The 13,733-nt window shown below is 36.1% G+C and overlaps 1 protein-coding gene across 2 annotated transcripts in view; it reads left to right on the top strand.

The window, feature by feature from the left end:
* Positions 1 to 13,733, top strand: part of LOC145259198 (calpain-D-like) — a 153,244-nt gene that overhangs the window by 107,335 nt on the left and 32,176 nt on the right. For both annotated transcript variants that reach the window (XM_080117026.1, XM_080117027.1), the window contains exons 5-6: positions 5,993 to 6,173; positions 9,232 to 9,379. In XM_080117026.1, the coding sequence (XP_079973152.1) occupies positions 5,993 to 6,173; positions 9,232 to 9,379 (329 nt within the window). The remainder of the gene's footprint in view (positions 1 to 5,992; positions 6,174 to 9,231; positions 9,380 to 13,733) is intronic.

Genomic DNA, 13,733 nt, shown 5'->3' with positions numbered 1-13,733 from the left:
AATACTGGGTGTTGTTGTCGAAGTTACATTTCATTTATTTGTTGACGGTACTTTCCAATCATAATGTCATGGGCTTCGTCGACGTCTAACCACTGAGCTGATTGTCATACTCATAAGCACCCACTTTTCATTGCAAGTCACAGCCCAGTCGAGAAACAGGTCGTTCTTGTTGCGTAAAAAAGGGAAAATAACACATCATAATGGCGTTTTTTTGGGCTGTCGTTCAATTCATGAGGCACCCATTTATCAATGTTTTTTTTGTCTTTCCAATATCTCTCAAGTGGTTGAAAGTAGCGCCCATACTGATTATTTAAGCGTTGTCTTAAGGAGAAATGCTTCCCAATACCTTGGAAACCTCATCAATATGCCCTGTATTTAAGAATTCAGGTGATAGCTCATCTCCCTCTCAATACAAACCAATAAGTCTCCTGTGCATCATGAGTAAGCTGCTGGAATCCGTGTTAAATAGAGAAGTAGTCAACCATCTCAGGAAAAATAACCTTCTTAGAGACGTGCAATATGGTTTATGTTCTGCTAGATCTACAGCAGACGTATAATTATATCTCATAATCAACTCTCTTAGCAAAAATAACCTTCTTAGTGACACGCAATATGGTTTCTGTTCTGCTAGATCTACAGCAGATGTGCTTACAGTTATCTCATAGGATTAGCGAATCTCTTGACGGAGGCTTCCTCTCTAGGGCAATCGCTCTTGACATATCAAAGGCCTTTGATAAGGTACGACATAAAGGACTACTTCAAAAGATCTCCAGTTATGGTGTAGCTGGAAATGTCTTCTCAATTATTAAATCATTTCTCTCTGATAGGTTCATAAGAGTAGTGGTTGATGGGCAGAAATCAGAAGCTCTCAGTATTAATGCTGGAGTCCCTCAGAGGTCCATCCTGGGCCCAACGCTCTTACTGATCTACATAAATGATCTTCCAAATCACATTCTTACATCATTCACATACATTTATGCTGATGACACTACAATCTATGGCAACACATCAAAGACCATAAATGATCAAGTTCTCTCTGATTCTCTCTCCTCTGATCTTGATCACGTTATACAATGGGGAAAGAGGTGGCTGATTACTTTTAATGCATCTAAAACCAAGCTTCTATCTCTACACCATCTACGCTCTTATGCCAATCTGGCATCGGTTGAAATGAATGGCTCTCATTTTGGGGAGGCCTCATGTTTTGACAAGCTTCTGGGCTTGACCTTTACTCCTGACCTGAAATGGAACACGTATATCAAATCCATTGCCAAGGTCTCTGGAAAATGATGGGATTCTTCTACCGCTCCAGTAGATATCTCACTCCTGATGCAATTCTCTACCTATATAAAAGCCAGGTACGGCCAACAATGGAGTACTGTTGCCACATCTAGGCAGGAACTGCTAGAGGCAGCTTATCCTGTCTTGACAGTGTTCAAAATAGACTTCGTAGCTTAGTGGGGGATGTCCTTTTCTCTTCCCTGCAGCCTCTTTCCCACAGAAGAGACGTTGCAAGCCTGTCTCTGCTTTATTGTTATTTTCATGGCAAGTGCTCAGCTGAGCTTCAATCTATGGTTCCCCCTTGCCAAACTTTCATGAAAAACACTTGTCTAGCCAAAACCACTATCAATAATTTCCCACACGCTTTATCTGTGCCTAAACATAAATGCAGATTCCATGAACAAAGCTTCTTTCTTAGAACTGCATGCCTATGGAACTCTCTTCCAATTGCCTGCTTTCCAGCTGACTATAACCTGATTATCTTCAAGTCCAATGTAAACAAGTTCTTGATGAACCGTCCCTCTAAGTAATCCAATTCACAAAATTTCAACTACTTATGTTTACTATGCTATAATCACATTGACTAATGTATACCTATTAACCCTTATCCTCGAGTGGCCTCCGGGCCTTGATAAGTGGTGATTCCTGTGTAAAAAAAAAAACTGTGCTTGGATTGGCTTCAACTAAGGCTCTTAATTGATCGTTGTCAACATCCGATGCCCAACCACTATGCTGATCATCTTCAAGACTTTCATTGCCGCCACAAAATTTCCTAAACCACCATAGTGCTGTGCATTCAGTAGCAGTTCTTGGGCCAAACGTTTCGTTGATATCATGAGCTGTTTCAACAGCTTTTCAGCCTAGATTGAATTGAAATAAAAACAATTATGTGAATTTTCTTTTTTCCATCTTGTATTTAGCATTCTGAAAAGAATTCTTTAATGTAAACGATTAGATAGAACAAAAAACGCTCTTTAAAATGATACATAAAGTAAAGGTATTACAACAAAAACCTATTTGAAAATACATGATTTGAAATCAAAATTAAAAATTCCATAAGTTCTGTCTTCTAATATATATATATATATATATATATATATATATATATATATATATTTATATAAGAGCAAATAGTTAATAAAACATGTTAAAAAACACTTTGAAAAAGAATTAAAAACATATTTAATTTGAAAAGGAAACACTTAAGTGGATAGTCTTTAATCCGTGGTGTTTTGAAGATATATATATATATATATATATATATACTTTTGAATTACATTCCAGCAATCACAAAAAAATCAGTCTGCAATCAAGATTTTCATTTATTTTTTTATATAAATAAATTTCTATATTTTCTTTTCTTTTTCCATTATATGAAAAGAGAAAATATAGAAATTTGCCTATACTTAAAAAAAAAAAAGTTAGACTGACATTTACAGAAAATTGCATCATGAGAGGAAATATGTGACTGAGAAAGAGAATTTCTGCCTCTTTGGATATCAAAATGAAACAAATAAACACGATTGTTTAGACTTCCACCAACCTAAGGGGATTGGTTGCGAAAATGCAGTTCATCTAGGTGGATTTACTGTAAATTACTGTAGAAAAAAGTAAGCAAAATCCCAGAGCAAATAATGGAGTTAGTCATTGTTCTTATTGTTTCCATTATTCCAGTAACAAAAAAAAAGAGAAGGAAAGGTCAACATTTCATTATTATCACCACTGCTGAGAGACTCACTTTCCGCTTAGAAGCTACTAACATGTCAAAGAGACAAACAGCTGTTTCTGTTGATAATGATGACATCAGAGAAATGTGTGGACGGTCGAATTATTCTCCATGCAATGTTATATCTGCGTTGAGCACTTTAATCATATGCAATTCAGATAATTAAGCCTCACATCAGTTGGGGGGGGGGCGATACGCAAACAGGCCGTAGAGAGGAAGGCTGTTAAATTGTGTGTATTCTCTCCTGATGACCTGATATTATCTGTAAGATACTATGAAATACACCCCAAGAAACATGATCGTGTGAGTGAATAAAGTAAGAAATGCAATGAAATATGCCAGAAAAAAACGATAAACACAATTCTATATGAGAAAAAACCGAGAGAAGGAAGGCCCTCTTGACAACCGACATTAACTTTATTGGAAATGGATTACGCCACAAGTGAAAACAGCTGATAAGCATCAGTATATACAAGCCTTTAAGGTAAGCTGTTTCTTTCAAAACACAACATCTTCTGCTGTTCGCTTGCTCCATGGCAAGTTTCTGCTACTATTCTGGTAGTAATATATCTTAATAGATTTTCATTTTTAAACACGTAGACTGAATGGTTAGATGTTGGGTTTATGAGAATAAGATTAAAAAGGGTCCGTTTAAGCAAAGAAATTGCATTTTCCATTCAAGCTCAAGTTAGAAATTGATATTACATGAACAGGAAGTTGAGTCATATCAAAACATCAACGTGGTAGAATAGCATGAACAGGAAGTTGAGTCATATCAAAACATCAACGTGGTAGAATAGCAAGATCAGTCCTACTTCCTGTCGGTTGAGATCCTGGATATGACCTAAAACTATATCCGATGGTGAGGCCCCACCTTGTGGGCTTTGAGTAGTGTGGAGTCACCCTTTAATTGCCATTGCTCCCAGGTCCACTCTGGCCCGGAGTGGTAGTACCTGTTAGGGTCCCAACTATGGATTAAATAGAATCTGACGTAAAAAAAAATATACTCCATTAAAAATCGTTCCTCAAAATAACTAGATTCGGCATTAAATAACCTGAAAAAGGTTGATATGCCGTAAAACAAAAACAACCAACCAACCAATCCTGTCGGTTGAGCATTAAAGTAATTGGATACCTGTTCTTGAGGTCACCACTACCTTATACAGGTACATGTTGTAAATTACTGTTAAATATAAACGAAATTACAGAGCAAATAAGGGAGTTATTTGTTGTTCTTTTTATTTGCTTCCGTTATTACAAAAAAAAAGAAAAATTATAAGAAAATATCCACATCTTTTGTCATGATTATAGAAAAACTTTACTATCCAATAAATTTAATCGATTTATTATTTTCCTGTGTGAAATAATAAAAAGGTATTATATTATCATTGGTGTTTGGAAGCAGTGTAGTGATTGGAGTACTGGTTATCTTTATGCAGCTTCAAAGGGGGGGAATGTACTTCATCTAGATGGACATGCTGGAAATTATTGTACAAAGTAAACAAAATCCCAGAGAAAATAATGGAGTAGTTTGTTGTTCTTGCTTCCATTGTTCCAGACATGAGAAGAAAAGAAAAAGAAAGAAAAGAACATCTGATGCGTTCCCAGCGCTTTCCGGCCAAAAACAGATGCGAAACAACTTGAATATGTCATGTCTACATATATTGAGTGGGTTTCTAACAGTATTTTGTTTAATTTTTTAGTTTTAGCTCATTTTTCCAAACTTCACATATTTAACAGTCAACTGGCCACCATTTCTTTTATTCGAATCTCTCAATAAATACTGTATGATTTTCAAACTGATTAAACATTTTAAAGTGAGTAAAACCACTAAAACCTTTTCCAGATAGGTAGAAGAGTAACTTATCTTGCCTTTGGTAACATTTATTTGTTATGTTTTTTAAATTTTTTACCACTTTTTCGTACATCTGTGGATTGTAATACAAACCCGGAAAAGGTAGTTAACCTATATGTGCATATTGGAAATTACTGTAAAATATAAACAAAATCTCAGAGAAAATAATGGAGTTATTTGTTCTTCTTTTAAATTGCTTCCATTATTTAAGCCAAGAGAATGAACATCTCTCTATCTGCTACTATCACTGCTATTGAAAGTCATCACTATCTATAAAACAGTCTATTCAAAACCTATCAATATAAGATTCTGCTGTTTTCTCTAAATGAATTAAAAGTCATTTGGTAGGGATCAAAGAATCTCCACACAATGCTCCTCTTTTACGGTAATGTTTAAAGAAGCAAACTGTAGCTATTTGCTACAAGAAGATTATGTATAACACTTGTCAATAATTTCCCTTTCAAAGCTAAAAAGAGTTTCCATGAACAAAGTTTCTTTCCTAGAACCATCCATCTGTAGAACTCTGTACTGCTGGCCTACCTTTCTTTTATATTTCATTTTTTAAAAATGAAATAAAAAGTTATATTTTGTTGGGAGGGGGAGTCCTTTTCGGTAAATACTCTTGCAGCAAACCAAATCCTAATCTTGTTCTCAAAACGGACTTTTCAGCTTTTATTTTTATTCGCCTCATTTTAAGTCATTTTTGGTAGGAATCGAAGAAATCTTCACACAATGTTACAAGTTGCTTATGTTTACGGTAATGTTTAAAGAAGCAAACTGTAGCTGTCTGCCAGTAGAAGAATATGTATAAAACTACTGTCAATAATTTCCCTTTCTCCCAGAGTATCTAAAACTAAAAATAAAAGGTTTCCATGAACAAAGTTTCTTTCCTAGAACTATCCATCTGTTGAACCCAATACCATAGGGATGACCTTTTTTCATGTATTTCATTTTAAAAAAAAATATAAGCAATAAAAAGTTATATTTTGTTGAGGGTGGGGTGGGGGTCCTTTTTGCTAAATACTCTTGCAGCATCTCAAATCCAGATCTCTCTCTCTCTCTCTCTCTCTTTCTCTCTCTCTCTCTCAAAACGGATTTTTCAGTTTTTATTTTTATTCCCCTCATTTCAGGTTATTGTGTGCCCTGGCTGTTATTGCTGAACGAAAGGAACTTGTTGAAAACTTGATCCCTAACCAATACAATCCGTACGGAGTGTTCCATGTCCGACTTTATCTGAATGGTCAATGGAAGACGATCGTTCTGGATGATTTGTTGCCATGTGACGAAAATGGCAGAATGTTCTTCTCGCGGGTAAATTCTTTGATTTTAATTTTTTTAATGATAAAAAGACAAGTGCTTGTGCAGTAAAATGAAATTTCGAAACAAACGCATTTCAGGTCAAAACACTATCACATACTTATGTGTCATGTAGAAATTAGTATAAATTCCAAAAATTATGAAAAATGATCCAGTAGAAGATTTATTTTTCATGAAAAGAAAAAACATAGACACTAGCAGTTAGACAGTTTCTAGTTTTTCAATGGAAAATTTCAAGGAAAGTCAGTTTATCATACAGAATTGATTGCACAACTCTTCCATGTTAAAACATATGATCAAATCAATAATTTGATAAATTCTATTTTTACTCATAATTACTTTTCTACTGGATCATTTTTTTTTTTTTGAATTTATACTAATTTTGACATTTCAGTATGTAACAGTTTTTTTTGTTTTACTTGAAATGCATTTATGTTTCTAAATTAAGGTTTAAGGCTCTCAAAATTTGTACTAAAACTGTGTGCAAAGACCTGTGGCACAGTGGAAAAAATCAATAGTAAAAGTGATTTTCACCTGAAGATTGATGGTTCAATCCTCAGTGTGGGTGACCGAAAAATACAATTGTGAATTACTTAGGACTTCTGTCCAGTCATGGTAGATGGAACGAGAGCATGCTACCCCCATGAAATAAATAAAAGGTTTCGTTCAAAATTACGTCCAAATTTCCAAGTTTAGCGCAAACATTCCCAAGTTCGACAAGATACACTTGAAGAAGGTTGGAGTTTACATCGACCAAAACGTTATGAAAATGACATTCACGATAAGAACAGTAGTCGAAAGAATACTTAAATGCGTTTGTTCGAAATCCCATTATACTGTACATGCATTATAAAAAATGATAATGCGACTGATTTTACTTTATGTACTAGATGTTCATGGCTACAGATTAGTGTCGGAATGACTAATTGAAATTAGAATCAGGAATTTTTTTAAAAATCAGAACTTTTTAGGGTATTGGAATTGGAAATATTTAACTTAATTTCTCATTCCTAGATTCTTTTATTTATTTTTTTCATTGCTTGTGCTAATGATAAAATAGTAAATATTAATTGATTTTAAATTGCAAGTAAAATTTTAATTTATAGACCGTAGTAATAAATTTAGGTGATAAGTGGCAGTGGAAAAATGACACTTATAAAAATGACACAATAAATTGGAAAAAAATGGCACAATTGAAAAATATACATGCAAATCTCACAATGAGTTTATTAAAATCCTGATAATAATACATTAAGAGAAAACATTAAGATCGTTAAATTGAAAAGAAAATTATGTCTACATTTAAAACGAGAGCAGGATTCTGAGCTAAATCCTCTCCTTCCACACTGTAAAAAATTTCAGAATTTTTCATTGTATAACAGAACCGCTGACGTGTATGTAAAGCAGCAGTAGTTTCATGACATGTATGCAAATGACCAAGCTGGTGCGCAAGTTGACATCACAGCAGAGGAAGAGAAGGGAAAAAAAAGCAGAGCAAAAAAGTACCATGTGTTGACAGGACTGTCAAGGCTTATCGGCATGAGATGGATGGGTGAGCACTTGAGTGGCAAGAGCGATTTGGGAAGCACGTGTGAGTTTGAGAGGAACTTTTAAAACAAGATGCATTCCGAACTTTGAACAAAAAAATGGTCAGACGATCGTGTGCCGTGGTACAAGCTTCAGACATAGCAGCTGGTTGTAGCTACGGACTGGAAAATGGATAATTGACCCACGAGAAACGTAAGGATGTGCACATATTGTCAGTGACTTGGGAAGTACCATGAATACACACCTTTTATTTCAACTTAAAAAATATGAGTCAAATTTCTTTCCTTTGTTTCTGTTACAATGGAATGACCTAGCACTCCTTCGGACAATAAGATAGACATTATAAATATACTGTTCCGGGATTAGAGAGTTCGAAGACCCCAAGCGAGACAGACTCTCGTATTGTACCCTTTGTAAATAAACCTTTGGATTTACCCTAAGTGGATGTCCTGTGTTATGATTATTTAAAGTCAAATATATCAGTTTCTTTGCAAGACTCTTTCATTTACAATGTGTTAGGTCCATTAAAATGTGACAAGATTATTTGGCTTTACAACATTACAATTATATCAGAATCAGGAATTTAGAACAATCAGTAATTGTATTATTTGGATCATTAGAACTTGCATGTTATTTCCACAGGTGTTACAATCAATGTGACCTCCTATCTTCTTCAGGTGTATCTTGTTGAACTTGGGGATCTTTCTGTCGAATTCAGGAATATGCACAGAATTTTAAATGGAACTCTTTATTTAATCTGAGAGGGTATCATGCTCTCATTTAGTCAGCAATACCTGGGTAGAAGTCCTAAGTATTTTGCAACTGTATTTTTTTTTTTTTATTGTCGCCAGCATTGAAGATTGAATCTTCAACCTCCAGAAGAGTGTAACTTACAACTGAATTTTACCAAGTGTGTCATCCACTAGGTCACAGGTCCTTTTGAAATTCTGTGCAAATCCCCAAGTTTGACAAGATACATCCGAAAAAGATCGGAGGTTATATTGACCGAAACGTTGTGAAACTGACATTCAAGATGAAAAAGTAGTCCGAATAACCCAAAAAGATTTCTGAGTTTGACAGAAATATTCCCAAATTCAACAAGATACACCTGAAGAAGGTCGGAGGTTACATCAACCATAATGTTGTACAAATAACATTCAAGATGAGAACAGTAAACCAAACAATACAAATCTATTCCATTTAACTTTTTAATAGAAATTTAATTTTGTGGTACTCATGCAGAGAGTGATCCGTGCTGAAATAATAACGTTATTATTTAAAAAGCCATTCTTAACATGGGGAGGGGGGGTGTTTTGTACCTATTCTGTACTTTAACCTTACAATTGAATAAAAAAAAAACATCATAAAACTTTAATTAAATGTGGAAATACAATTTAAAAAATAGCGCGGATCACTCTGCATTAGCACCAGACATTATTATAATAAGATTCAAATTTGTTTTAATTTATTTATTGTTAATTTTTTTTGTTTTTTTTTTTTGTAGGCGAAAAGAAATCAATTGTGGGTACCATTGGTTGAAAAAGCTATGGCCAAAATGTATGGGTGCTATGAGGCCCTTGCTGGGGGTACTTGCCTGGAAGGGCTTTACTCACTCACAGGGGCTCCCTGCATTAGTTTGGATCTTGACTCAGGTATGCAATCCAGTCTTTCTTGTTTTGGGTATCACATGAAAGTTTCTGTCCATCTATCTATCTATCTCTATGTCTATCTATCTTTCTATCTGTTTGTCTTTCTATCTGTCTGTCTTTCTATCTATCTGTCTGTCTGTCTTTCTATCTATCTGTCTGTCCATCTATCTATCTTTCTGTTTGTCTGTCTGTCTTTCTATCTGTCTGTCTTTCTGTTTACCTGTCTGTCTTTCTGTTTACCTGTCTGTCTTTCTGTTTACCTGTCTGTCTTTCTGTCTATCTTTCTGTCTGTCTGTCTTTCTATCTATCTGTCTGCCCATCTATCTAACTATCTTTCTGTCTGTTTTTCTGTCTAATCTGTTTGTCTATCTTTCTGTGTGTCTTTCTATCTATCTATCTATCTGTCTGTCTTTCTATCTATCTATCTGTCTGTCTTTCTTTCTATCTATCTATTTGTGTCTCTATCTATTTATCTATCTATGTGTCTATCTGTCTGTCTCTATCTTGTTTGTCTTTAATCATAATAATAATAATAAGAAGAAGAAGAAGAAAGTAAAGCAAATACATGAACATGGAACCAATAAAACTGAAACAACAAAATTGTAAGTTAACCACCCAACCCCACCAAAAAGTAACGATGGTGCTGGCACCAAATAGTCATGAAGGGTCAAGGAAAATGGAAAGACCAAGGAGGAAGCGCTAACTAGACCTCTACTGGAAAAGTGCCGAGAAGACTTAGATCATGGAGAAGCTTTTTACCATCTAAATCTCAGAAGAGGCTAATGATTGTTGCCAGTGAAAAATCAATGGTAAACGGTTGTTGCGATTATGCAAAGTTATTTGCGATGGAAAGCACTGAAAATCTGGGGAAATGTTTTGTTACTAAGACTCCAGGGAAAGCTACAGATTATTTCTAGTGAAAGATTGCTAATGCTGGTGGTATGAGAACTCCTAGCGAGTAAATAATAATAATAATAATAATAATGGATTATTTTTCTCCTCATATAGTAGAACCCAGGGCCAAAGGCCCAAGTTGATTCTGTTGTACCCCAAGAGAGTAGTTTGGGGCTTGGTCCGAGCCACGTGGAGTTGTTGTCAGTACTGCATCCTGGCCAAGAAAGAGAGAGAGTTGCTGTGGATTTAATCTTTTTATGAACTTTGTCACATGGTCAGCTCACCTGAAAGCCGATCTCTGTGTGGGTAAGCCAGAAAGGAAATTGACTGCTATAACAAATCAGCAATGATTTTAAAAACCAAATATATTCAAAATCTAAAACTACAAGTATATGATGCACCTGCTGCTCCTGCTGGTTCCAAGCAAGCAAAAAATCCTTACAAATATAATGCCAATAAAATAAAATCAGATGTGAACAATGTAAAATCGTTCTTAAACCAAATGTGATGATTATAAAAATAGACAGAAACACAATTTGATAACAGGGTAAAAATTTGTCACTAAAGTTTTCTAATTTTATTTTTATGAAAGATAGCATAAAACTGTATATTAAAGCCTACCATATTGATAAGTAGAACTTTTTTTTGCTGTTATTTTACTCCAAACAAGTCATAAGGGCTACTATTAGATTTGCAGGGATACTACGTAGGGAGTTGAGCAATGAGATTTTTTTTTTTTTTTTTTTTTTTACATGGAGTTCATCACTTATCAAGGCCCAATGGCCACTCAGGGATAAGGGTTATTGTGTGTACAGTAATCAAAGGGATAGTGTAGCAATAGTATTGGAGAATTGGTAAGGTGTCATTACTTGGGGGGGGGGGCGGTTCATCAGGAATTTGTTTGTGTTGGACTTGAAGACATCCAGGTTGAAGTCGGGAGGGAAACAGGCAAGTGGAACAGAGTTCCAGAGGCGTGCAGTTCTAAGAAAGAAACTTTGTTCATGGTATCTACGTTTTGATTTCTGTTTGAGATGTCTGTTCACATTACACTTGAACTTCTGAATGTCAGTACAGTCAGGGAAGCAGGGACCTGGTAGGGAATTCCAAAGTTCGGGGGAAGATTCTATTTGAATAATAGGCTTTCCTACATCTATGGCTCTCTACTGTGTAGGGGTGGGATTTTGCTGCTTCTCGGATTTGTTAGGAGTATTTATGTCGAGGGAGGTACTAGTGCTTTGAGTTGGTCAGACTACTTTCCATTAAAATACTTGTAAAACAGGCACAGAGATGCCACATTTCAGTGATGAGACAGAGGTTGGAGATGGGTTCATAGTGAGGGATCTATTAGGTTGGTGACTCTTTTTTTTTTTAACCCTGTTTAGGAGCAAGAGACTAATAGCAGATGCACCAGCAATACTCCATGCATGGCTGAATAGTGGCTTCATAGAGATACAGGATACTTTCAGGTGTGTGTTTCTAGCATGGTAGAGAGAGCCCATCTTCTTCACAGTAGCCTTGGCAATGGCTTAATGTATTTGTTCCAATTCATCTTGCCTGTAAATGTTAAGCCTATGAGTTTGAATGAAGTACTTTCAAGTAGTGTAGCAATCATGTTAACACACTGGTTCTTACCAGATCAACAAAGTTAAACCACAATGAGCCTGGCCAGTACCAAATGGGTGACCATTTGGGAAAACTAGGCGTTGTATGTATCACACCGAGTCATAAGAAATTTCCAGGTTGGTATCTGGAGGCGCATTAATTCACTGGGAGAGATGCACCCCTAGTTAAAACATGCATCTAGGAGAAGGTAATTTTGATGACGTTGACAGCAGGACGTTGGATGACCATAGATGAGGATGAATGTCTAGCAGCTGAAGGGTTCTTTGGTATTAAGAGCTACATTATTTGACTGCAGCTATGTGGATGATCTAAGGACAACGGATAGGTGCAAACAGGTGAGTCAGATGCCACTACGTTGGGAAAGGTAATGGCAACCTGTCCCATGTATTCTGCCAAGTTCAAAATTATGTGATGTCTTCAGAGGAATCGGACCAACAATTGACCGAAGCCTATGGAGAACACTAACCATGATTTCATCTACGGCATGAACATGCCACGATACAAGAAGATGCATATTATCAAAATAACCAAAAATATAAATGTAAAATCGTATTGAAATTTAAATATTTTCGCACTATAAATTAACTATATTATTTTTATTTTTATTACATTTTCACCCCAAACAAGGCACATCGCCACTTTGATATAGGGGGCTACTATCAGGGACATAAGCTACAGGGGTACTATGTAGGAAGTTGGGCAGCAAGATGTCGGTTCACGTTACACTTGAACTTCTGCATGTCAGTACAGTTGGGGAAGCAGGGTCCCAGAAGGGAATTCCAAAGTCTAGTGGTTCTGGGGAAGAAACTACTGGAGTAGAAGGCTCTCTTGCATCTAGGGATCTCTACTCTGAAAGGGGTGGGATTTAGCTGCTTGTCAGGTCTGTCGGGGGTATTTCAGTCGAGGGGGTACAAGTGCTTGCAATTCGTTGGAGCATTCACCGTTAATGTACTTGTAGAACAGACAGAGGGATGCAACATTTCATCGATGGGACAGAGGCTGAAGCTTAGATGACAGTTCAGGACCTATGAAGTTGGCAACTCTCTTTTGAACCTTGTCCAGGAGCGAGAGACTAGTAGCAGATGCACTATCACAAATACGACAACAATACTCCATACATGGGCGCATGGTGCCTTCTAGAGGTACAGGATACTTTCGGGCGTTAGTAGCTTTGTTTTTGTTTTTATTTCTTTATGGAAATCGCTTGAGACAAGCTGTGAAACCACTTCCTATAAAGAGCTAATAAGGACCAAAGATAATTATCGCAAAGATAGAAAATACCTATTGGGCTTAATCTTGAAAAGACCAAGGCTGTAGCTAGAAGGAAAACAGTCAGCAGAAAGAGTTCCACAAGCCAGCAGTTCTTAGAAAGAAGCTACTGGAATAGGAAACTGTATTACAATGAGGTATCAAAACAGTGAAATGATGAAGACCACTAGGCCAACGAGTCAAATGAGCTGGAACAAAGGAAGCAGGGAATAGATCAGACAATTCTGAAGAACACGCGCCATAATATTATTTATAGAAAAGACTGAGACTAGCGACATCATGTCTATCAGTGAGAGGTTATATAGGAGAAGAAAATGGTTTGTGATCCCTATTTATGAATTTTTCTATAAAACCTATTTATCAGTGACTAGCAGGAAGACCTGACATTATCCGTAATTGAATGACGATCAACAAATTTCCCATCCCCCCATTGTCATCGAAATCAGTGAAATCGCCCATTTTTTAATCAAATTGATTGATTGCCTGCTCTAGTCGGGGACCCACCATGGTGTACTGGAAGAAAGTTTCACATACCTACCCGCAGTGACTTAGTCCACAATACATTGTAATT

This window comes from Euprymna scolopes, chromosome 34 (assembly GCF_053919585.1).
Source record: "Euprymna scolopes isolate OS-2025 chromosome 34, ASM5391958v1, whole genome shotgun sequence".
Classification (NCBI taxonomy): Eukaryota; Metazoa; Mollusca; class Cephalopoda; order Sepiida; family Sepiolidae; genus Euprymna; species Euprymna scolopes.
This window is presented reverse-complemented; position numbering and strand designations above follow the sequence as displayed.